Genomic DNA, 27,823 nt, shown 5'->3' on the forward strand with positions numbered 1-27,823 from the left:
GAGGGAGAAGCAGGCTCTCTGCTGAGCAGAGAGCCAGACACAGGACTTGATCCCAGGGCAAGGGGATCATGACCTGAGCTGAAGGCAGAGGCTTAACCTACTAAGCTACGCAGGTGCCCCCCCCCAACTTTTAATCTCATTTTAATAGCTTTGGTTGTAAACTACCTGAAATCTTTCTAGGAAACAGATGAAGAATAAATACATTAATGCATATGTTAGGCAGGAAGCTAGGCATGAGAGACAGGAAGATGGACCCTAGCTGTCCTGGTGGAGAGCCCTAACCTAGGACCGCCCAGGGACCGCCCCATTCTATCCAACTAGTAGTATGGCTGTGGTTACAACATTTGGGAAGAGAAGAGTTGAGTTTTGGGGGCTTGTTGCACTTGTGTAGAAAGCAGCCCCCAGTCCTTATTTGACCTAGAATACAAATAATTTTGCAGTTTCCTACCCCCTGCAGGCATTTGGAATGCAACTGGGGAAAGGACATGTGTAGCTGGCTAATTACTATAGATTCCAGGACTGTCACTGAAATGTTGCAACACTAGGACCCACCCAAAAGAATAAAACTGATTTAAGGCCACACCTCAGATTTTTCTCTCTTGACTGGCCCACTCCTCCCTTCAATGTACTTCAATAGAATTTTGCTCTGTTTTACTTTCATTTCACTGTCCTATAATCCTTTACCGCAGCAGTGAAAAGAACTGAGGCTTTTCTTTTCTATTTAACTCCCCTTAACACATACAGAAAAGAAAGGGAGAAAAAAAGGAAGGGAAGGAAGGGGAGTGAGAGGCAGGCAGGCAGGCAGGCAGGCAAGCCAGCTTAGATGGGAGGAGGAAGGTTGAGTAGCCAGCTTGGCAAAATGGACCCAAGATAGCTATCTGGTTAGAATGCAGTCAGCATGTATGCATGTTCTATCTAGAGGGGGGAAACATACATGTGGAAATTAGAACACTTTAAAATCATGGTCTAAAACAAATTCATTAGAAATAAGCCAACTTTGGGTAATGAATTCCATAAAAGCATTGCTATTTGTGGGAAAATTATAACTGCTTACAAGATTTGGAACACAGAGGCCAATACAGAGTATAAAATTGAGTGTCTTCACCCATCACTAGGACTACATAGAACAACAGGAAGTTTAAAGAAAAATAAGATAAAACATATTTGAAAATGCAACATTTGGAAATTCTTTGAAGTTGTACAATTTTGTTTCCCTAAAAACAAAACAAAACAAAACAAAACAAAAATTGTCTCTGCATACATCAAAAATCTTTTTTATTTCAGTTGGAAAAAGAAGTAAGAAGAAAACAAGGTCTAAGGATAGCTAAGATTAAAGTAAAACTAAGTAACATTCTTGTTATACAGATTGGGTAGGTGAATTTCTTGATCAACATTTAGAATGCAACACTGGGAAAAGAGGGAGGATGAAAGTGTGGAAAGAATAAAAGCTATCTAAGGGCTGCAGAACAAAGGAATAACAAATAAGCTATTTGACAAAGATTGACAGATAGATAACTGGGTCACTGTTTAAACAGTGACCTCTGTTGAAAATTACAGGCATCCTTATCAATCACAAGTCATAAGTACGCTCCATCTTCTTGGGTTCACAGAGGGCTTTGTAGGGACTACTGTTCCTCAAACATTTAAAAACCACTTTTAAGGCACCTACATACTTTTTAAAAAATATTTTATTTATTTATTTGACAGAGAGAGATCACAAGTAGGCAGAGAGGCAGGCAGAGAGAGAGAGGGAAGCAGGTTCCCTGCTGAGCAGAGAGCCTGATGTGGGGCTCTATCCCAAGACTCTGGGATCATGACCTCAGCCAAAGGCAGAGGCTTTACTCCACTGAGCCACCCAGGCACTCCGGCATCTACATACTTTTAAAGAAAAGACAGAACATCCAGCCAGTGAATGACAGGCAGTAACTATTTTCTAGCCCATCCTTGGAGATCCAGGTGACACACACTGTATTTGTTCCAGTGAGGTTATCCATAAATTTGATTTTTTTCCTTTAAAACAGAGATGTCTTAAATGTAAAAAGTGGCTAACTAAAGTAACCCTACAGTGAATTTCTTTCTTTTTTTTTTCCAATTTATTTATTTTCAGAAAAAATAAAATAAAAATAAAAAATAAAATATTCATTATTTTTTCACCACACCCTGTGCTCCATGCAAGCCGTGCCCTCTATAATACCCACCACCTGGTACCCCAACCTCCCACCCCCCTGCCACTTCAAACCCCTCAGATTGTTTTTCAGAGGAAGGGGAGGTGAACCATGAGTGAATTTCTTTTTAAAGTAAGAGATCCCTGAAAGAAAATAAAATCACCTTCCTTGCTTCTCAGTTTTGTTTGTAAAATAATATTTTCATTTATTGAGTTTGCTTAAATAGGGGTACATCTATATACCACTGTGAGGAAAAATGAGGTAGCATGGCCTGGCTATGTGTATCTGAAATTGCAGCCACTAAAATGTACTATTCAGAATGTTCATTTCTTTTTATAGATATCAGATAATATACAGCCAACTCTCAATTATTGAGGCTAATGGAGAGAAACAGTGGCATAGATAATTTAAACTAGCAAATAATCTAGACATTATTTATGTAGATTTGGAAAGCCATTTTAAATCCAAAATTACCTTTGAGGTATGAGCCATTATTCAGGAAGATTAGAAACTGAGCTGGCATCAGGAATCCTGAGGGCTGAGCAAACTTCCTTTATGAACTCTCAAGACTTCTATTCCTGCTTCTAGAAGTGGAGGAGTTAGAAAGTACAGAGCTGTTATCCTTAGCTAGAGAAAAAGCTTAAGAATAGGAAGGGCAGGAAGGGTGCTGGAAGATAATAACAAAAAACCTTTCTTGGAAAAATCCCATATTTTCTCATTTGGGAGTTTCCTAGCTCATTTTAGGATTGAAGCTTCATTCGCTGGTGCTCTAATAAACAGAATCTAATTCACAGTAAAATCCATGATTTAAGAAACCAGCCAGATTTAATGGACACTACTAAAAGAAAACTCAATGTGAGACATTTTATATATATATACATAGAGAGAGAGAGAGAGACAGAGAGAGAGAGAGATAGAAACAAAAGGAAGGACTTGAAAACATTTTTTGCAACATGTTTTCCAGCAGGGATTAATAAAATGTCAAGCAGTTCTGGGTATTCTTCCCCATCCTGAATTTTTCAACACCGTCATATGCTATTCCTTTATCTCCTTTAGTTTTACAGCTACATGTGAATGAATAAGCTACTGATTTTAGATCTATATGAGAAATAAATATAAAAATCAAGAACTCACGGTTTATGTAGGTTTATCTCATACGGCCAGATCTGCTCACCAAAAAGAAGATAGAACAGAATAAAACAAAATATAATTGCCTACTGGGCACTTAGAATCCATGCCAGTTTCCATAGCAATAAACAGGTCTTTCCAACCATTTAAAGTTTAGGAAGGGCTTGGTAGCATTCTGGCCCCAAGACTTCAACTTATTTGATTTACCATACAAGATTGCATTCTCAGTGTCAGGGTCAGCAGGATTTGACCCAACACTACAGTGCCATTCATTTTCAGAGGTACCTGATTTTGCAAGTGAGCAGTTCTATCTCCACAGAGTTCCACTTCTGTGGCTAACATCTTGATTACCCTGCAAGAGACACCTATTCTGGGGTCTGATGAGCATCAGCACTGGGAGTCTTAACTCAGTATTTGGCTCTCTATAACATTATTTTACTGGTTCTGACATCAGCCATATGTCCAACCTTGGAAAAATTATATTTTTGCCTGTAGGGTTCCTTTTAATAAAAATAGAGCTAGAGGAATGTGAAGATGATGTTTGTAAATAGATCTGAGAAAATAAGCCTTAGCTGCTCAAATTTTTACTGGCAATACATTTTAATAACAATTTACAAAAATGCTATCTCTCTCATCCTTGCATATATTTTTTTTTGAAAGCTGAGGAAAACTACCATCATTTTATCCAGAAAGATACCCTTCCCCCCACACCCCTCTCATCCCTTTTGGTCCTGTCACTGATTTTCAGTCTTAAGATGAAAGATACATAAATTATACATTACTGTCGTGCTTTGTGAAAGTTGTGAGAGAGATGGTTTGAACTGCTCGTTTTTATTATTTTATTGATAAGAAAAAAGAAACAAGAATCAAGGTAGACTGTTGAGAGTTCCTAAATAATTTTTTATGTTCTTTTTAGTTTTTTTTTTAAGATTTTATTTATTTATTTGAGAGAGAGAGAGTGAGAGCAAGGGAGCACAAAGGGTGAGGGAGAAGCAGACGCCTGACTGAGTACAGAGCCCAACATGGGGCTCGATGCCAGGATCCTGAGATCATCACCTGAGCTGAAGGCAGACGCTTAGCCAACTGATCCACCCAGGTACCAATAATTTTTTTTTCTTTAAACCATGGAACAAGTGTTTATAAAATGACAACATAATTAGACTTGCTGCCTGATCATGATGAATTAGTTCAAATGCTGGGTTTACTGAGTTCAAATGGTCTACAATAATTTATTCCCTATTACTTCAAGCTAGCATAATGAAATGTGTTTGGATGAGGACTCTGGTAGAAGCAGTGTTAAACAATATAAACATTAATCCAAAAGATGTGGAATTGCTTCCAATTCTGAGTTATGATAAATGAGTGAAAAAGGAAGACAAAAGAAAAAAATCAAGTAGTAAGAAATTTAAGGGGAAAGAGAAAAAAGTATAATTAGAAAATTATCTTTAAAGAAATGATATAGTATTTATAAGATAAGCAAACTGCCCTCGTGCTTCTGTGAAGCCTCATAGTATTTCAAGCTGCAGTGATCTTGTTCTTCCCTGAGGTCACAGAGGCTATTTTTTTTAAAATAAAATGTGAACATACAATGTGATAATGAATTAGATGATTTTGGAAAAATCTAGGATATATCAGAACTTATAAACATTTTAGTCCATGTTTATTATTGTATATAATTGTTTTATTTTTGTAAGTCTTGATTTCCCCAAGGAAAGGGAGAGTGCTTTTACTTTTATACTTTGCACCACACTATGCTCATAATATTTCCTCAATAAATACTACTGAGTACATTCATGGCCTGATGGGTTATTTTATATGCATGAGTATGATCCTTTAGAAGTAGAGTTCAAAGATCTAGACCCTTTCCAGAGTGAGAAGTCTTTTCTTTGCTACATAAGAGAAACTGATTCAAACTCATTTTATGAAAGACTGTTTTGCATAGAGATAAGTCCTGTGACAAAATTGGATTTAACAAAATGCTGCTTTTCCATCATTATCCAGAATTCTAGGAAATTTAACCAGTAAATTTAATTAAACTTTGCTGGGTATGAGTTATCTACATTTAGAGAACAAACCCATGATTTTCTATGTTTGCTACTCCATAATGTTATGACTTCGTATGTATTAACCATAGATAGGAGAGGATGGGATGGATTGGTGATGGGGAGCAGTAGGTGCAATTAAAGGGATAGCACATCCAGATTTGCTGGTGTAATTCTCCATTTTACAAAATTCCTAGCAATACAAATTGGGCAGGTGTATTACATTTTTTATCTATTCCCTATACTAGATATGTTATCTCACTAGTCTTCACAAAGGTCAAGAATCTAGAAAGTAGATCAGTACATATAATAGTATGCTGCAATTTCCTTAATTTATAATTAAGATTCTCCATTACTGCATTTTAAACTTTCATTCTGTCAACTCTAAATCTATGCAAGGAATGTGGAATGAGCAATTTCTTAATAAACAAAGTATGTAGATTAACAGTTGTGTGGTATTTAAAAGGAAGTGTGCAGTATACTAGGAGTAAGGGCAGTTCAGATTAAAGGGCCGGTGGAAATAAAGATTTCAATAGAAGATTATGTGATTTTTCTTTTTAGATATGCTGCCTCATCTACTTCCAGTTCTGAGTGTTTGAAAGACAGGAGAGTATAGGAAATTCCTCTGTTGTAGGGATGGTTTGGGGCGGGGATAAGTAGGTGTAACAATAGTTAACTGGGTGTGTATGCTGGAAGTTATGGCTCTGAGTAGGAAACTCTGCCACTTAGGGAGTGGAAAAGGTAATTACATATTCCTCTTTGTCACCACCATAATCTGCTGGGTTCTACAAATCCCACCCTTTCCACTTCTGGCATCCTTTCACTGGCCCTTTGATCCTTCCACTCTTCTCCGGGCACTCAACTCATCCCTAGTATCCAACCATCAGTTTCTAAGAGCTGTACACTCTTTTGGAGAATTAGTGGCTAGTCTATAGCCCAACATCTTAAAAAGTGGTGAGTCTAAAGCAAAGACTGTCTTTTCTAATGTGGAATAAAATGTTATCTTTCAGCTCTTCAACACCACACACTTAGAGAATTCAAGAATGGAGACTCCTGGAAGACTAACTCATCATTTTAACTGTGACATATACAAAATGATCTCTTATGAAACACCCACCATTTTAGAAAGCTTTCAGAATCAAGTACAATTATGATTACCTCTCATAAGGAGGCTAGATAATCAGGACCTCATTAGGAACAAAAGTTACATTAAGATGGGAGACCATTTCATTAAGTACCAGAATAAAATATCTTTAACAAATAAGTAGAGTTTTACTTTTTTTTTCCTCTGAAAACTATCTAGGAAAATACTCCTAAAATGAAACTTTAAAAAATACATTTAATTATGTTATATAGAAATGTTTTTCTATATTCTATATTATTGGAGCATGGAATGCATGTATATCTTCATTTCACAAATATTCATTGATCACATATTATATTTAAGTACTATGGAAATGACTAAGATGGATTCTTATTCTGTGGAAAATGAATGTATAAATAGAATTTAGGGTCCAAAAAAGAAGGATTTTTTTGGTCTGTTTTGTTCATTGCATCCCCAGCAACCAGAACAAGGGCTGGCAATCTTTTCCTTCTAAAGGGCCAGATGATAAATATTTTAAGCTTTGCTAGACACATATGATCTCTATCACATATTCTTGTTTGTTTTTATGACCCTTCGAAAATGGGTCATAAAATATGAAAGTAAAAAAAAAAATTCTTATTTCCAGCCCTGTAGGCTAGATCTGGCCCACTAACTATAGTTTGCCAACCTCTTGTCTAGATCATTGCCCAATAGTAGGAAGAGCACATTGAGTATTTGTTAATTAAAAAAAAAGAAAAAATGAATGAATATATTCAATGAAGACTGTATAAGCAATAAAAGATAGCATGGTTGATATCCTCAAAGACCTAATGGCTAAGGAAAGGAGTCAACTGGACAGAAGTATATATAGAACTAATGATAGCCAAGGTTAGAAGACTCAGAGGAAGAAAGTTGAAATGAATGAAGAATGTGATATTCAAGCTAATCTTGGACAGGACTTTTAATAAAAAAAGAGTTCAAATGACTTTAGGTGAAATTCAACTTCAATGACTTGAATTAGAGAGGCAAATTTGAACTCATGGGTGAATATATGTAGTTATTTCTACACCTCTCAGGAACTATAAACCAAGAGTTACAGCACATACTGAGGTTACAATTTTATTTCTTTCTTATTCACCATCTGCACAAATGTCATTAGATATCCAGAAGCATTACACTGAAAATCAAGGAAACTACTTTTCTTTGGATAGGGATGATGAATCCAGTGGTCTATTCTGGATACCATACAAATGCCACTACTAATGCTACGAAGTGAACAAAGCACTGTAGCCACAACAAATCTTGTCAGGCTGGTTGTTAACTATAATTGAAGCAGTACATTCCATAAAATAAGAGACAACTGGCAGATATACTGAGTTATACCAATTAATCTGTTTAGAGGCTAATAAATAGGAAGGGCAATGAAAAACCAGAGACCCTGTTACTGAAACTACACAACTCTATTTACATACAAATTACTTGATGTTTGTGATATGTTCCTGCAGGTGTGGAGTTGGCTTTAAAGTGCTGTTAATCTGGGTTACAGTGGATGCAGGAGATTTTTTTTTTAAAGCCCACAACTTCCTGAAAAGATAAGTTTAAATGTTCTAGAACTGATGAGTTGGAAGAAGAAAAAAAAAACAAAAAACAACCCAACCTGCTACATTATTCTTCAGTGATCACTATGGCAGAATTGACCTTTCTTTCTTAAGTACTGCTTATATTCATTCTTTATATGACATCCAAATAGATTCAAAACACAGTGAGGTGATTAGCTCCATTACTACAAACTCTAGGATGCTCATTTACACAAAGGTTGGTTAATTCTTGATTTCCTTTAATCCAGGGCTAATCCACACATTCTAGGATGCTTGTAATCCTACTCAAATGGTTCCCTGCATTCAGGCCTTTGCTGATACTCCTGAGTCTCATGTGTTTCTCCTTATTTTACCTGATGGTGGATGTCCTTTCCCTGGCTATTTCTCCCTGTTGAAAGTTACTATTGTCAGCAGCATGGCCTAACATGACTAGTGTTAGGCCCCATAATGATGGTGATTCCAAAGCAGACACAACACAGAAAAGAAAAAATATCACTGGCCATAGAAGAAGAGGGCTGCTCTGCAATGGGGCCATCACAGACAGTTTAATACTTTAATTGCAAAGTATAACTGCTGGATATTTAAAGACATAATTGTCTACCAATGTTTGAGCTGATAAAGATGCTCATTTTGTAGCTGATTTCCTTGATCTCCAATTAGGAAAGACAACACATGAAAAAAGTTTCCTGGCGTGTGACTAAATGAACCACATTTCTGACCTCTTTATTACACCCAAGTAGCTTCTACTGATATATGTTTACTACAGCCATGTGATACCTTTTATAGTATGTCAGTGTGCCTATTAGCAATTTAATCTTAGAGACCCACATAACAATCTGGTTTAGGTTGTGAGAAAGAATTTCATGGTTTAAGCTCCTCCGTTGGAAACACAAATCCCCCCAAAATTCAAATTAGTGTAATTTTTTTCTATTATGAAATCTTTCTGGGTTTCAACAGAAACACACTGAATTTGGATTTTTTTTCTTCTCTATTTTACCTGGCATCACTTCCAACACAGAAACTGACCAAGTAATAGTCAATTAGGTTGACTGCTGTCATCGTGCATATGTAACAGTAAGTGCAAAATCTGCTTCACAAAAGGCAGCTCAATAAGCAATGACTTATTTATCACAGACATTCATATGGATGCTAAAAAATAGATCCAGGATACTTGGCTGGCAGCTGACTTACACAAAAAGGACATCTGAGAGCCACTGAAAACTCTATAATCTTCTTTTACCATCATATAAAAAGACTTGTAAAATGGCAGAAGACAAAATAATCTATTTAGACAACATATACTTTCAAAAGCATCATTAGATTGAGATGGTCAACAATCAGGCTGGACAGCCTAAAATTGTGAAAGGCTATCTATTCCACATTTCATCAGACAAGAAAGCCCAAAAAGCATAAGAAAGGAAACATCTGGAAAGATAAAAGTAGGATTACACAGTATCTTCCTCATTCTTCAGTAGTAAAATCTTTACTACGTGGCTTAGCTAAGATGAAGTCCTGTTATGATTTCATAGTTAATTATCAGAAGTATTATAAACATACTCCCCATTTTCTAAGAATTTGAATATAAAATATACTTAACAACAAAAGTAGGCTGAACATAACAATTTTTTTTTTTGCTGATTCAAAAGGCACTTTGGGGCATTACACTGCCTCAGGGTCATCATTATGGACATCAGTCATCACGACTCTGCAGTTGTACAAATGTGCTAGGCAACAGAGTTCTTCACTTTAATATGAGGCTACCTAGCACAGCTGGTTCTTTTTTTTTTAAGATTTTATTTATTTATTTGACAGGCAGAGATCACAAGTAGGCAGAGAGGCAGGCAGAGGGAGAGAAAGGAGGAAGCAGGCTCCCTGCTGAGCAGAGATTCTCAATGCGGGGCTCAATCCCAGGACCCTGGGATCATGACCTGAGGCGAAGGCAGAGGCTTTAACCCACTGAGCCACCCAGGCGCCCCCAGCTGGTTCTTTTTATTTTGAAAAAGAAACATTCTAAAGCAGACTGAAGGTGTATATTAGACTGAAGACATTTTAGCCTGTTTTCCATAAAAATAAGTGCTAATGGATAATTATTTCAGTCTTTTCCCTTTTTTGTGTGTGATTTTCTCATTCTTACTATTGGGTTTCTCTTAATTTTTTTCCTAGACTCTATTTATTCTCTAATTCCCTATAACCATGTTTTGCCCTCTTTCAGTTCCTTTACTGAGCATTCTATTCAGGACTTCTTTTCCTTATTGGGGAGTTTCATCTTTTCATAGACCTTGTGCCACTGTTTTCACCATTCAAATAAAGGGGAGAATGGGGAGAGAGCTTAATGACAAAGCTTTGTGTTTATGCTTTCTGGAAAGACTGGACTAAGAATCAAGAGGCTTGAGTTCTAGTTCCCACTATCATTAATTCGCTGTATGATGTGGAGTAAAATACTTAACCTTCTCTGGGCCAAGATTTCACTCTCATTTTTCAATCTTTTTTTCAAAATCAATCTTTCAAAAATGAAAGATTTCATTCCAGATGATCTCTAAGAGCCCTTCTGGCACTAACATTTCCCATCTATAATTTTGTTAGCACTCACACAGGATGACAGTTATGCAGGGAAATTCAAATACATATAACCTTTCCTGTACACCTTAGTCTGTGAATAGACCTTTTTGGTCCATAATATGTCAACTCATTGTGAATTCCTTTGCTGTTGGCCTTTGAAATGTTTATACAATGTATGATTTTAGAAGAAAGGGACAACTTCCCACTTCTTTATGTGCCCCCAGTACTTAGAATGCTGGACACTTAGTAGGTAATAAATGTTCCTTTCACTTTGTATTTCCCTCATTTTTTTTTTTTAAGATTTTACTTATGTGACAGAGAGAGAGGAAGAGGGGGCGCACAAGCAGGGCGAGTGGCAGGCTCTCAGCTGAGCAAGGAGCCCCTTTTCAGGCTCTATCCCAGGAACCAGAGATTATGACCTGGGCCTAAGGCAGACACTTAACAACTGAGCCACACAGGCTCCCCTGTTTCCCTCATCTTTTTTTTTTCCATTTCATTTTATTCTATTTCTTTTCAGTGTTCCAGCATTCATTGTTTATACACCACACCCAGTGCTCCATGCAATACGTGCCCTCCATAATACCCAATGCTCCATGAAATATGTGCCCTCCATAATACCCACCACCAGACTCACCCAATTCCCCACCCCCTCAAAACCGTCAGTTTGTTTCTCAGAGCCCACAGTCTTTCATGGTTTGTCTCCCCCTCCAATTTCCCCCAACTCACTTCTGCTTTCCATCTCCCAATGTCCTCTGTGTTATTCCTTATGCTCCAAAAGTCAGTGAAACCATATGGGAGAAGATATTCGCAAATGACACTACAGACAAGGGACTGATATCCAAGATCTATAAAGAAATCTTAAAACTCAACACACACAAAACAGATAATCCCATCAAAAAATGGGCAGAAGACATGAACAGACACTTCTCCAAAGAAGACATGCAAATGGCTAACAGACACATGAAAAAATGTTCACCATCATTAGCAACCAGGGAGATTCAAATCCAGACCACACTGAGATACTATCTTAAACCAGTCAGAATCGCCAAAATTAATAAGACAGTAAACAACAAGTGCTGGAGAGGATGTAGAGAAAGGGGAACTCTCCTACAATGTTGGTGGGAATGCAAGTTGGTGCAGCCACTTTGGAAAACAGTGTGGAGAGTCCTTAAGAAATTAAAAATAGACTTTCCCTATGACCCTTCCATTGCACTACTGGGTATTTACCCCAAAGATATAGTTGTAGTGAAAAGAAGGGCCATCTGTACCCCAGTGTTCCTAGCAGCAGTGGCCACAGTTGCCAAACTTTGGAAAGAACCAAGATGCCCTTCAATGGACGAAAGGATAAAGATATGGTCCATATATACAATGGAGTATTATGTCTCCATCAGAAAGGATGAATACCCAACTTTTGTATCAACATGGATAGGACTGGAATAGATTATGTCCTTCCCTCATCTTACAGCATTTTCTGTCTATAAATGTTTGCATTATAGAAGCTAATCACATTTTTTTCTTTCTTTTTTTAAGATTTATTTATTTATTAACGATTAATGACATATATATTTATTTATTAATGATTAATGACATATAATGATTAATGACAGAGAGAAACAGAGATCACAAGGAGGCAGAGAGGCAGGCAGAAGCAGGCTCCCTGCTGAGCACAGAGCCTGATGTAGGGCTCGATCTCAGGACCCTGAGATCAAGACCTGAGCCGAATGCAGAGGCTTAACCCACTGAGCCACCCAGGCGCCCCAGAAGCTAATCACATTTAACTTAAACTATTCAATGTCTATGATTTCTGCCTTCTTAGTTACCAGTATTATCCAGTTCCTTGGAATATAATCTTTTCCTATAAAATGGCAGGGCTGATAGGAACATTATTTTCAGAGAGAGACAGACTCATAAGAGAATCAATGTTCACCTCCTACATAATTCACTGAAACTTACTGTGAGAAATCTGTACTGGTATACTATTTGAATTACTAGAATTTCAGTTCCTACTTGAATCTGTGACTTTCAGAGTAAAAAGCTTAAGAACTTTTTGGAAATGCATTTGAAAAGGCAGCTATAGAAATAATAAAAAAAAGTTTTAATAACATGTTTCTGATGCTCAAATTCCAGAAATAAGCCTAAAGTGTATAATAAAAATTACTGTCACAGGGATGTGCACTCTCACTAATGTTATTTAACATAGTACTGGAAGTCCTAGCCACAGCAATCAGACAACAACAAAAAGAAATAAAAGGCATCCAAATTGTCAAGGAAGAAGTGAAACTTCTACCATTTGCAGATGACATGATACACCATGTAGAAAACCTTAAATATTCCAACAAAAAACTATTAGAACTGATAAATGAGTTTAGAAAAGTCACAGGATACAAAATCAACATACAGTAATCTGTTGCATTTCTGTACACCAATAATGAAGCAGGAGAAAGGAAAATTAAGTAATCAATCCCATTTATAATTATGCCAAAAGCATTAAGATACCTAGGAATAAATCTAACCAAAGAGGTGAAAGACCTGTAGTTTGAAAATTATAGAATACTGATCAAGGAAATTGAAGATGACATGAAGAAATGAAAAAGTATTTCATGTCACAGACTGGAAGACCAAATATTGCTAAAATGTCAGTATACCCAAAGCAATCTTTATATTTAATGCAATCTCTATCAAAATACTAACAGCATTCTTCACAGAGCTAGAATAAATAATCCTAAAATTTATATGGAACCCTAATAGCCAAAGCAGCCTCAAATAAGAAAAGCAAAACTGGAAGCATCACAATTCCAGACTTCAAGTTACATTACAAAGCTGTAAAGATTAAGACATTATAGTACTGGCACAAAAAGAGATGCATAGATCAATCAGAACAGAATAGAAAACCCCTAAGTGAACCCACAACTAGATAGTGAATTAACCTTTGACAAAGCAGAGAAGAATATCCAATGGAAAAAACACATTCTCTTGAACAAATGGTGTTGGGAAAACTGGACAGCAACATACAAAAGACAGACTACTTTTAATATGACACACAAAAATAAATTCAAAATGGATGAGAGACCTAAATGTGACACAGGAAGCCATTAAAATCCTATAGGAGAGTGGGGACCTGGGTGGCTCAGTGGGTTAAGCCGCTGCCTTCGGCTCAGGTCATGATCTCAGGGTCCTGGGATCGAGTCCTGCATCGGGCTCTCTGCTCAGCGGGGAGCCTGCTTCCTCCTCTCTCTCTGCCTGCGCCCCTGCCTACTTGTGATCTCTCTCTGTCGGATAAATAAATAAAATCTTTAAAAAAAAAAGTCTGTTTAAAATCCTATAGTAGAACACAGGCAGTAAGCTCTCACAGGCAGTAGCAACTTCTTTCTAGATATGTCTCCTGAAGTAAGGGAAACAAAAGCAAAAATAAACTATGGGGACTTCATCAAAATAAAAGCTTCTGGGCAGTGAAGGAAACAATAAAACTAAAAGGCAACATATGGAATAGAAGAAGTATTTGTAAGTGACACATCTGATAAAGGGTTAGTATTGAAAACACAGAAAGAACTTACAAGACTCAACACGCCAAAACTGAATAATCCAATTAAAAATGGGCAGAAGACATGAACAGACATTTTCCCAAAGTAGACATACAGATGGCCAACAGATACATGAAAGATGCTCAACATCACTGATCATCAAGGAAATACAAATCAACACTTTAATGAAACATGGCCTCACACCTCTCAGAATGGTGAAAATCAACAATACAAGATACAACAGGTTTTGGCAAAGATGTGGAGAGAGTAAAACCCTCTTGCACTGCTGGTGGGAATGCAAACTACCACAGCCACTGTGGAAAACGAAATGGAAGTTCCTCGGAAAGTTTAAAATAGAACTACCCTATGATTCAACAATTTCATCCTTCTAGGTAGTTATCCAAAGAATGAAGATACTAATTCAAAGGGATACACGCACCTTGATGTTTACAGCAGCATTATCTACAATAGCCAAAGCATGGAAACAGCCCAAGTATCCACTGATTAATGATTGGATAAAGAAGCAGGAATATATATAATGGAATATTACTCAGCCATAAAAAAGAAGAAAAGCTTGCCATTTACAAAGTCATGGTTAGAGCTAAAGAGTATTATGCTAAGTGAAATAAGTAAGTCAGAGAAAGACAAATACTATATGATTTCACTCACATGTGGAATCTAAGAAACAAAACCAGTGATCATGAAGGAAAAAAGGAGAGATGCAAACCAAGAAACACACTCCTAACTATAGAGAACAAACTGAATGTTATTGAAGGGGAGACAGGTGGGGGGATAGGTTAAATAGGTGATAGGAATTAAGGAGTGAACTTGTGATGAACACTAAGTGTTGAATGGAAGTACTGAATCACTATATTGCACATCTGTAACTATTATTACACTATATGTTAACTAACTGGAATTTAAACTGCAACTTAAAAAAAGTAAAAGGAAAAAATTACTGTTACAGCTTATACTTACATCAATAATAGAATTTTAGTAAGGGAACTCTATTAAAAGAAGTTCTCAGATTCATACTTTGAGCTTACAAAAATAGGAAAAGAAAATCTGTAGACCAGTTACAGATCTCAAATTAAAATACCGGTATTTATTTAGACTACTTTGTTTAAAAAATATGCTTTCTTTGCAACTTAAATTTTACATTTTTAACATTTGACAATGCTTAATTGTAAAGGACACATGTAAGACTATAATGCAGCTAAATGATACATTTGTAATTCATGTGAAACAACATAATTCGTTCTCCAAGGGTTCATCAATGTATTATTCTACTAAACAGAATACTTGAAAGTCCACTTGAGTTCTGAATGCAATATGAAGCTTTCATTTTAAGCATGGCTTCCTCTGTGTAATATTCTCATAATTATTTTCCAGCAACAAAAAATATAAGGTTGATTATTTTTATTCTAGCTGTTAGCTTCTCATGCTGCAAAGAAAGCAACTTCACAAATTCATTTATTTTAATACGAAACTGACATATTTTGGGAGCTATGCTTAAAATTAAAAGAAGAAATGATATAAATTTAAAAAATTTCTTTTAAGAGGTGAAAAGTTACACCAAAAATATAATTTTTATTTTTTTAAATATTAAATTATTTAAGTTAAAGATTTTATTTATTTATTTGGCAGAGAGAGACACAGTGACAGAGGGAACACAAGCAGGGAGTATGGGCGAGGGAGAAGCAGACTCCCTGCCAAGAGGGAACTTGATGTGGGGCTGGATCCCAGGACCCTGGGATCATGACCTGAGCCAAAGCCAGACACTTAATGACTGAGCCACCCAGGTGCCCCTAAAATAATTATTTTTAAAGCCCACATTTACTAAAAGCCATTACTCCATACCTTTACAAAATATCTCTACCACAACAATATATATAAAAAATAGACGTTAGCTTTAAGTGCAAGATTTGATTCATGAAAACAAATTGCCATCTTTCAACACAGAACAACATTTTAGTATATAATAAGAAAAAAGTCCATATTCTTCATTTTGAAACATGTCCTTATGTACAAGACAAACTCCTTAACAGATATTTGTCTTTAAAAATAATACTAGCATATGTCAGCTAAACTTTAAGATATGAATTAAGTTATATGTTACACCATCTCATGAAAGTTCTGCTTTTTCTTGCAACTACTGTCTGTTAATTTCCTCTAGAAACTCTAAAACTTGAAGAATACATAGTATTTTTGAAAAGAGGCTGAATGAGATCATTCAATGCCTTTTCCTTTGAGACTTCGTAGTCTGATTTTTAGCCACTGTTCTCAGTTTATTTAGAAACTCCATGACCCCAAAGAATAGTATTTGTCTTTGTACAGCAGTCGGTCAATGCACCTCGCTTTATAGAAGGAGAACCCAAATTAGCAGGCTAGCAGGTATGAAGCCAGCAGGGAGCAGTCACTTAAGTATTGACAAAAGAAGTGATAAAACTTTCATTCCTGATGCTGGATTTGGGGAGGGTGCTCAGGGGGGAAGTATATGCTAAATCAGTTACAGGCAACAGCTAGCTGCCTATGGTATTTCCTGCACATTTGCTGTCTTCTTCTTCTTCTTTTTTTTTTTCTTAAGATTTTATTTATTTACCTGACAGACAGAGATCACAAGTAGGCAGAGAGGCAGGCAGAGAGAGAGGAGGAAGCAGGCTCCCTGCTATGCAGAGAGCCCTATGGGGATCTTGATCCCAGGACCCTGGGATCATGACCTGAGCTGAAGGCAGAGGCTTTAACCCATTGAGCCACCCAGGCACCCCCATTTGCTGTCTTCTTTATGAGGAGTGAAAAATAGGAGTGGGAGTAAAAAGCAAAAGAAAGGAGGAAATAGAAAAGCAGACTCGAGAAGACCTGGCATATGTACAGGAGACAAAGGGGGAGGATTTAAGACATTGTCTCAAGATCCCTGGAAGGCACCTCCAAGGAGTAAGACTTACATATATCACCAAAGGACCAATGCAGATTATTTCAGTTACTTGGTAACTGGTCAATACTTCATCCTATTCTGTTGGGATACATATATGGAAAGGAATCCATATTGTAGAATCCAAGTGAATTTACATTGTTATCTTAGACATATTGTTACCAATATGTATAACAAGTGGTACTGAAATAATAGAAAGATACTATGTAAAAAAGAAAATTTCATTTTTTTTAAGATTTTATTTATTTGAGAGAGAGCTAGAGAGAGTACATAAGCAGTGGGGAGGGGCAGAGGGTGTGGGACTGGATCTGAGACCCTGCAGACAAGACCGGAGCCAAAGGCAGGTGCTTAATTGACTGAGCCACCCAGGTGCCCAAGAAGCTTTTATTATTAAAGCTGAGCTCATTCTTAGGATATCTAAGGTTTAGTATCATCAGTCTTGCCCTTCAGATATGCTCTAAGGACAATACTGGAGACTTGAATTCCATCCCCCATAGTGTAACTGATAGTTTAGTTTAGTCGCAAAGACCAAACTGATCCCCTTATAAAAATCTCCGTATTAAGTTTCTAGAGCACTGACACATATAACTAGGCACTTTGTTGTCCTCCTAAGCCAGCTTACGCTTGTTCACAGTTTCAGAGGAGTCCCTTTGAGGCTGAATTGGGACCGCAGTAATTTTTTAAAAATATTTTATTTATTTATGAGGGAGAGAGAGGAAGAGAGAGGTAGAGAGGGCACAGGGGGAGGAGCAGAGGGAGAGTGACATGCAGATTTCACACTGAACATAGACACCATGACTTGAGCTAAAACCAAGTCAGATGCTCAACTGACTAAGCCACCCAGGCAACCTGACACCACAGTAATCTTGAAGCATATAGGAAAAGATTAGTTGTCTTTTGTACTGGGGTCTTAGAAGGTGAAAGGGCCCCAAGAGACCAACTTGTAAATCATACTAGTTGTGTTGGACTATAATAGCTGTGGAACCAATGAGCAGTACACAGAGGTTTGGCAAGAGAGTTCTCAGAGACATTTGTTTTACCCAATTTTATTTTATCCAGTATTTTTACCCAACCCTTTTTACAGAAGACATGTAGTAACATCTGAAAAAACAAACGTTCAGTGGAAACACACTGGGAAATGTGGTCCTGACAAACAACTTCTCATATCTCCTATCTACAGACTTGGAGTAAATATATCCCTGAATGCTATGGAGACCAGCCGGGAGTGTTCTCCTTAGATAATCACCCACACCATGCTCAGCTACTTGGCAAGATTAACAAGGGAAATGTGGTAAGAATATTCTTCCACACTAATCACAATGTGGAATTTACTCTATCAACACAATGGAGACTAAAAGTTAGCCATGTTCAAGAACATACATACAATGGGGAAAAGACAGTCTCTTCAAGAAATGGTGCTGGAAAAAACTGGAGCTATGCACAAAAGAACGAGACCTGACCACTTCCTTACACCATATACAAAAATAAATTCAAGATGGATTAAAGACCTAAATATAATACCTCATAATAATACCTCAACACCACTGCTCATCACATGCACATCAAAAGTCACAGTGAGATACACCTGTCTGAATGGCTAAAATAAAAAACACAAGAAATAACTCGTGTTGGTAAGGGTGTGGAGAAACAGGAAAACTCATACACTGTTGGTGGAAATTTAAACTGGTGATAGCTGCTATGAAAAACAGTATGGGGGTTTCTCAAACAATTAAAAATTAAAATTAAAATTAAAAATAGAAATACCATATGATTCAATAATTCCAGTACTGGGTATTTATCCAGAGAAAACAAAGACATTAATCTGAAAAGATATGTGTGCCCCTATGTTTACTGCAGCACTATTTACTATAGCCAAGATATGGAAGTTACCTAAGTGTTCATGACAAATGGATATATAAGGTGTGTGTGTGTGTGTGTGTGTGTGTGTGTACATATACATCTCTATCTATATATACATATAATATATATAATGGAATATCAAACACAATAAAAAAGGATAAGACTGTGCCATTTGTGACAATATGGATGAAACCTAGAGGGTATTATACTAAATGAAATAAGTCAGACTGAGAAAGACAATACCATATGATTTCACTCATATTCAGAATCTTAAAAAAAAAATGAACGAACAAAAAATCAGACCTATAAAAACAGAATTGATGGCTGCCAGAGGGAAGGGGGATAAAGTTTTGGGCAAAATGGGTAAAGAGGAGTGGGCGATACCGGCTTCCAATTATGGAATGAATAAGTCATAGCAAGAAAAAGCACAGCACAGGGAATACAGTCAACAATACTGTAATAGCATTGTATGATAACAGACGGTAGCTACACTTACGGTGAGCACAGCATAACATAGAGAAGTTGAATCACTATATTTATATACCTGAAACAAATATAACATTTGATGTCAATTGTACACAAGTGAAAAAACAATATTAAGAATATTACATGAGGGGGACAAGATGGCAGGGGAGTAGGAAGAGGCGCCTTTTCAGCCGGTACCCCAAAGTGAGCTGATTACCTACCAAAGAACTCCGATCACCCATGAAATCAGCCTGAGATTAAAATTATACACGTCTGGATCTCTACAGAGGCAGAAGATGCCAGTGGGCAGGTAAAGTGGAATGGGAACGGCGGACTGATATCGGAAGATAAACAAAAGGGGGAGGGAGCCACCAGAGGCGACCGGTGGGAAAGTAATATCCCAATATGAGCGAGAGTGCCCTGCGTCTGGGGACCAGCATTAACTTGGAGACTGGTTGAAAGCACTCCAAAAGAGCAAAGGATTGCAGGGGGAAATTGTGGGAATCGGGGCTGCTAGGGACACGGACTTAAGTCCCTGGTCCCAGGACAGCCTCCCCCGCACTGAGGTAGAGAGAGTGCAGCAGAGAAACCAGATCCTGTTCCCTAAGCTGCCAGCCTGCCCGAGAATACATGGGTTCTAGTTCTTGTGAGGGGATGGGAGCTGCGCCTGTCGGAAGAATGCGCACTCGCCCTACCACAAAGCTTGAGATAGGTGCGCACGTCCCTCATGCTCCCCTGAGTTACAAAGGCCCGGCCAGTGCTCTTTGACCCGCGCCATTGTTTCAAAGCCTAAACCGCACGCCCCAAACTCTTCCCCCCGAAAGAGGTGCGCAAAAGCCCAGCCTGGGGCTTATGGACCAGCGCCCCGTTCTCAGTGCCCCAGACGCGTGCCCAACCCATAGCCGCCTATGAAAAGAGGTGCGCGCAAGCCGGGCACTCCCAGCCCGGGCCAGCGGCAAAATCTCAGGGTGTGATCGCTTCTTGGAACCTCTCTGGCGGTCGGGAGCTCCCAGACAGCCGCCACTGCCTTGGCTTTGGGCACAAGCAAAAGATCCTGCGCCCCCAGGGTCTGCAACTTGGAACCTGCTTTGCCAGCGGCCAAGGGGGAACTTATTCAGGTCCTGCACCCAGACTGAGGCTTCTCTCTGAGAGGGAGATCAGGGTGCGGTTTGATTTCCTCTAATACTACAAAAACCATCAAAGGCGGTCAAGGTGAGAGAAAAAAAAATGAACAAGCATAAAAACAGCCAGAGAACAAAAGCCTGAAAAAAACCACTTTCCTCAGAGCCCACCCCCTTGATGGGGGCGGGAGGACTTAACTCAGGAAACATCACTGACTGACAACCCACGTGGCAGGCCCCTCCCCCAGAAAACAAACCAAGAAAGAAAAAAAAAAAAAAAGGACTGCAAGAGAACAACCATTACTTCATAGGAAAACTTGTATTGTTCACTCGTTCCCACTATTCCGGTTCATATTTTTTTTTACACATAGGTAATTTTTTTAACCTATTTACCATCACAGCAAGTTGTACAGTACATCAAATTCCATAATACCTTTCTAACCTGAACTTTTTGATACATACACCTATGTTTTTCTTTTGCATTTTTATTATTTTAATTCCTTTTTAAAATTTTAGTTTAGTCTAGTTTATTCCTTTTTATTTTTATCCTCTAGTATTCATATAGAGTTAAACTTCAAAGTAATCCCCTTTCCCCAATCAATACTACCCCTATAGGTAAACCAATTTTTAATCCCCTTTATCTTAGGAAAGTTGAGTCCTTTAACAAAGATATCAAGATACATCCAGGAAGAATCAAAACAACCTTCCTCACACACACTGATAATTTATAAGAACTCTCCCATCTTCTTCCACCAGTGTTTCTGTGTTTTTTGTGTTTGTCCTGATAGCATATAAATTTTACACTTGTGGTTCTTTTTGACGAGGTTCTTTCTTTATTTGCATATATATATATATTTTTTTTCTCTTGTCAAATACTTGTATCAGTCTTTTTATCTCCTTTTGTTTGTCTACTTCATAAATCTTACCCTGGGGGCGCATCTGGGCTGAACCTTCTTTTTCATCTTCCCTTTCTTTCCTGTCTCTCTCTCTCTCTCTTTTTTTTCTTTTTCTTCTTTTAATTTTTTTTTTCTTTTTCTTTTCTTTTGTCTCTCATTTGGGTGGGGAATCCTGATTGCTCAGAAGTGTTCCAGGGTGCACCTTGACTGCACCAGAATTGATACAATCAGCTACATCTGTTCAGTCATCTCCCACCAAAATGACTAGGAGGAGGAATGCCCAACAGAAGAAAAATACAGAGAATGGAACTTCTGCAACAGAGCTAACGGCTATCAACATAGACAATATGTCGGAAAGAGAATTCAGGCTAACAATTACCCAGGCAATAGCTAGGTTGGAGAAAGCCATGGACGACCAAACAGAATTGATTAGGGCCGAACTGAAAGCGACAAGACAGGATGTTCACAATGTTAGGGTGGAGCTCAAAGCTACCAGGGAGGAGGTTCACAATGCTCTCAATTGAGTTCCAATCTAATCTAAACTCTCTCAAAGCTAGGGTAACTGAGAAAGAATATAGAATTAGTGATCTGGAAGACAAACAGATAGAGAGAAAGGATCAGGAGGAAGCCTGGAACAAACAGCTTAGAAACCACGAAAACAGAATCAGGGAAATAAATGATGCCATGAAGCGTTCCAACGTCAGAATTATTGGAATCCCTGAAGGGGAGGAGAAAGAAAGAAGTTTAGAAGATAAAGTGGAACAAGTCCTTTATGAAAATTTTCCCAATCTTGCGAATGAAACCAGCATTCATGTACTAGAGGCTGAACGGTCTCCACCCAAGATTATGCACTCCAAAAAAACATCACGACCCCTGATGTCAAATTGAGGAATTATAATTGTAGATATAATCTCTTGAAAGCCGCCAGGGCAAAGAGGCTCCTTACTTACAGAGGGAAGCCCATCAGAATAACGTCAGACCTGTCCACAGAGACCTGGCAAGCCAGAAGAGGCTGGCCAGATATATTCAGGACACTAAATGAGAAGAACATGCAGCCAAGAATACTTTATCCAGCAAGACTGACATTCAAAGTGGATGGAGAGATAAAGAGATTTCAAGACCGGCAAGGCTTAAAAGACTATGCAACCACCAAGCCGACACTACAGGAAATATTAAGGGGGGTTCTATAAAAGAGGAAAAATCCCAAGAATAGCATTGAACAGAAATATAGAGACAGTCTACAGAAAGAAAGACTTCAAAGGTAACTTGATGGCAATAAAAACGTATCTATCAATAATCACTCTCAACGTGAATGGCCTAAATGCACCCATAAAATGGCACAGGGTTGCAGATTGGATAAAACGACAGGACCCATCCATATGTTGTCTACAAGAGACCCATTTTGAACCTAAAGATACACGCAGACTGAAAGTGAAGGGATGGAGAAGCATCTTTCATGCCAATGGGACTCAAAAGAAGGCTGGGGTAGCGATTCTCATATCAGATAAATTAGACTTCAAACTAAAGACTGTAGTCAGAGATACAGAAGGACACTACATAATCCTTAAAGGGACTATCCACCAAGATGATCTAACAACTGTAAATATCTATGCTCACAATATGAGAGCAGCCAATTACTTAAGAAAACTGTTAATCCAGATAAAGAGTCATATTGATATGAATACACTAATCGTAGGAGATCTTAACACGCCACTTTCAGAATTAGACAGATCACGGAAGCAGAAAATCAATAAAGAAACAAGATCATTGAATGACACATTGGACCAGATGGACCTCATAGATATATACAGAACATTCCACCCTAAAACAACAGAATACTCATTCTTCTCAAGTGCACACAGAACCTTCTCTAGAACAGACCACATACTGGGTCACAAATCAGGACTCAGCCGATACCAAAAGACTGAGATTATTCCCTGCATATTCTCAGATCACAGTGCTTTGAAACTGGAGCTCAATCACAAGGAAAAGTTCAGAAGGAACTCAAACACCTGGAAGCTAAAGACCACCTTGCTTAAGAATGCTTGGATCAACCAGGAGATCAAAGAAGAACTGAAACAATTCATGGAAACCAATGAGAATGAAGACACTTCGGTCCAAAACCTATGGGATACAGCAAAAGCGGTCCTAAGGGGAAAATACATAGCCATCCAAGCCTCCCTCAAAAAAATTGAAAAATCTAGAACACACCAGCTGTCTCTACACCTTAAAGAACTGGAGAATCAACAACAAATCAAACCAAATCCACACATAAGAAGGGAAATCATCAAGATTAGAGCTGAGATCAATGAGATAGAAACAAGAGATACAGTAGAACGTATCAATGAAACTAGAAGCTGGTTTTTTGAAAGAATCAATAAGATCAATAAGCCACTGGCTACTCTAATCCAAAAGAAAAGAGAGAAAGCCCAAATTCATAAAATTATGAATGAAAAGGGAGAGATCACAACTAACACCAAGGAAGTAGAAACAATCATCAGAAGTTATTATCAACAGTTATATGCCAATAAGCTTAGCAAACTTGATGAAATGGATGCATTCCGGGAAAACTATCAACTACCAACACTGAACCAGGAAGAAATCGACAACCTGAATAGACCGATATCTAATAAGGAGAGTGAAGCAGTGATCAAAAACCTCCCAAAAAACAAGAGCCCAGGACCTGACGGATTCCCTGGGGAATTCTACCAAACCTTCAAAGAAGAAATAACACCTATTCTCCTGAAGCTGCTTCAAAAAATTGAAGCAGAAGGAAAACTTCCAGACTCTTTCTAGGAAGCCAGCATTACCCTGATCCCCAAACCAGGCAAAGACGCTACCAAAAAGAAGAATTTTAGACCAATATCACTGATGAATATGGATGCTAAGATTCTCAACAAGATCCTAGCAAACAGGATCCAACAGCTCATTAAAAAGATTATCCACCATGACCACGTGGGATTCATCCCTGGGCTACAAGGATGGTTCAACATTCGCAAATCAATCAATTAATATGAGAAGAGAGAAGAACCACATGGTCCTCTCAATTGATGCAGAAAAAGCATTTGACAAAATCCAGCATCCGTTCCTGATTAAAACGCTTCAAAGTATAGGGATTGAGGGAACATTCCTGAACCTCATCAAATCTATCTATGAAAGACCCACAGCAAATATCATCCTCAATGGGAAAAAGCTTGCAGCCTTCCTGTTGAGATCATGAACAAGACAAGGATGCCCACTTTCACCACTCTTGTTCAACATAGTAATAGAAGTCCTAGCAATAGCAATCAGACAACAAAGAGAAATAAAAGGTATCCAAATTGGTAATGAAGAAATCAAACTCTCTCTCTTCGCAGATGACATGATTCTTTATATGGAAAACCAAAAAGACTCCACCCCCAAACTACTAGAACTCATACAGCAATTCAGCAACGTGGTAGGATACAACGTCAATGTGCAGAAATCAGTGGCTTTCACTAACAATGAAAATATAGAAAGGGAAATTAGAGAATCGATTCCATTTACTATAGCACCAAGAACCATAAGATACCTGGGAATAAACCTAACCAAAGAGGTACAGGATCCGTACTTGAGGAACTACAGAACACTCATGAAAGAAATTGAAGAAGACACAAATAGATGGAAGACCATTCCATGCTCTTCGATCGGAAGAAAAACATTGTTAAAATGTCTATACTGCCTAGAGCAATCAATACTTTTAATGCCATTCCGATCAAAATTCCACCGGTATTCTTCAAAGAGCTGGAGCAAATAATCCTAAAATTTGTATGGAATCAGAAAAGGTCCCGAATTGCTAAGGAAATGTTGAAAAACAAAAATAAAGCTGGCGGCATCACGTTACCTGATTTCAAGCTTTATTACAAAGCTGTGATCACCAAGACAGCATGGTACTGGCATAAAAACAGACACATAGACCAGTGGAACAGAGTAGAGACCCCAGATATGGACCCTCAACTCTATGGTCCATTAATCTTCGACAAAACAGGAAAAAATATACAGTGGAAAAAAGACAGTCTCTTCAATAAATGGTGCTAGGAAAACTGGACAGCTATATGTAGAAGAATGAATCTGGACCATTCTCTTACACTGTACACAAAGATAAACTCAAAATGGATAAAAGACCTCAACGTGAGTCAGAAATCCATCAGAATCCTAGAGGTGTACATAGGCAGTAATCTCTTCGATATCAGCCACAGCAACTTCTTTCAAGATACGTCTCCAAAGGCAAAGAAAACAAAAGCGAAAATAAACTTTTGGGACTTCATCAAAATCAAAAGCTTCTGCACAGCAAAGGAAACAGTCAGATAAACAAAGAGGAAACCCACGGGATGGGAGAAGATATTTGCAAATGACAGTACAGATAAAAGGTTGATATCCAGGATCTATAATGAACTCCTCAAACTCAACACACACGAAACAGGCAAACATATCAAAAAATGGGCAGAAGATATGAACAGACACTTCTCCAATCAAGACATACAAATGGCTATCAGACACATGAAAAAATGCTCATCATCATTAGCCCTCAGAGAGATTAAAATTAAAACCATATTGAGAAATCACCTTACACCAGTTAGAATGGCCAAAATTAACAAAACAGGAAACAACATGTGTTGGAGAGGATGTGGAGAAAGGGGAACCCTCTTCCACTGTTGGTGGGAATGCAAGTTGGTGCAGCCTCTTTGGAGAACAGTGTGGAGATTCCTCAAGAAATTAAAAATAGAGCTTCCCTATGACCCTGCAATTGCACTCCTAGGTATTTACCCCAAAGATACAGATGTCGTGAAAAGAAGGGCCATCTGTACTCCAATGTTTATAGCAGCAATGTCCACGGTCGCCAAACTGTGGAAAGGACCAAGATGCCCTTCAACAGATGAATGGATAAGGAAGATGTGGTCCATATACACTATGGAGTATTATGCCTCCGTCAGAAATGATGAATACCCAACTTTTGTAGTTACATGGACGGGACTGGAAGAGATTATGCTGAGTGAAATAAGTCAAGCAGAGAGAGTCAATTATCATATGGTTTCACTTATTTGTGGAGCATAACAAATAGCATGGAGGACAAGGGGTTGTTAGAGAGGAGAAGGGAGTTGGGGTAAATTGGAAGGGGAGGTGAACCACGAGAGACTATGGACTCTGAAAAAAACAATCTGAGGGGTTGGAAGTGGTGGGGGGGTGGGAGGTTGGGGTACCAGGTGGTGGGTATTACAGAGGGCACGGCTTGCATGGAGCACTGGGTGTGGTGAAAAAATAATGAATACTGTTTTTCTGAAAATAAATCGAAATATAAATAAATAAATAAATAAATAAAGTCTTGTTTTGGAAAAAAAAAGTATTACATGGAAACATTCATTCTTTCAGATAAAAAACAGATCTAAAATTTGTCTATAAAATGATTAAATGATTAATTTTATGGTATATGAATTTTAGTATAATCAACTTTTCATGGATGAAAAAATAAAAGATTGCCATATTGATTCATCAGTATGATTAAAGCTGTCTTACCCTCCTAACAACAACAACAAAACAGTTAACTGCTAGAGATTTTTCAGTAATGTATCACAATTCTGTGCTTAACTCTCTGTGGCTATGACATTTTCAGTACCTCACAGATGAAATAAAAGATTTGTTTTATGAAATGACCCTACTTCCAGAGATATAGTTCATGTATTAGTAACAAAAAAAGGGAACTGTTTTAGAAGGCAAAAGAAACCACTGAACTGATCCCAGAGTATAAGTGGGGATTAACAGAAGCAGACCAACCTGATCTACCAGTATGGGAATATACTCCTTTCTCCCCTTGGGTCCACTTTCTTTGTCAGTTCCTTGACCCAAACCACACTCTGGACCAGTGACTAGCCTCCTCCTCACTTGTAGATGGATACCTGGCTGTCTATTCTCTAGATAATACTTTCTGCTCTCCCCGATTTATGATCTGGCTTCTAGCCTTAAGTGTGTACCCCACTCTATAGGTCAATCCTTACAGACTTTCTCTAGAGGCTCACTTGACCCACTGATCCCATGATGATCTCAGATATATGGCAGACACTCTGATTCACCTTTTCTAAAATGCATATTTTTTCACTGTTAGGGAGTACAAAGAAGGATTAGATAGAAAAACAAAAACAGAGCAGCTGAGTCACCATAATGGCAAAGCATGAGAATGGACAGATTACTAAGGTACAAGTGGAGCTTGGCAGAACAGACACCTGCTCCTAAAGGAAGACTACCAGCAGAGTGGTCATTGCATCACTAGACATGCTGTCAGATTGTCAGAGCACTATTTTAACTGGGATAGTCTAGTTTTGGTGAGGTATGTCTAGGCAGCCACTGTGTATTTCTTCTCCATTTTCCCTTAACAATATCTTATCTAAGAAAACCTCAGTAAGCCCCTGTTCCTTGTAATAGAAAAAATGCCAAATTAA

At 38.0% G+C, this 27,823-nt stretch overlaps 1 protein-coding gene across 3 annotated transcripts in view; it reads right to left on the reverse strand.

The window, feature by feature from the left end:
- The window catches only part of DIAPH2 (diaphanous related formin 2), a 980,408-nt gene that overhangs the window by 98,135 nt on the left and 854,450 nt on the right, over positions 1-27,823 (reverse strand). Inside the window, exon 28 of one of the 3 annotated variants that reach the window (XM_044235544.1) lies at positions 3,249-3,331. The exons of the other annotated variants lie outside the window; for them this stretch is intronic. Within the exon in view, the coding sequence (XP_044091479.1) occupies positions 3,318-3,331 (14 nt within the window). The 3' untranslated portion in view covers positions 3,249-3,317. Of the gene's footprint in view, positions 1-3,248; positions 3,332-27,823 lie in introns of those variants that run through there. 3 annotated transcript variants of the gene reach the window in all.

Source organism: Neovison vison, chromosome X (genome assembly GCF_020171115.1).
Source record: "Neovison vison isolate M4711 chromosome X, ASM_NN_V1, whole genome shotgun sequence".
Classification (NCBI taxonomy): Eukaryota; Metazoa; Chordata; class Mammalia; order Carnivora; family Mustelidae; genus Neogale; species Neogale vison.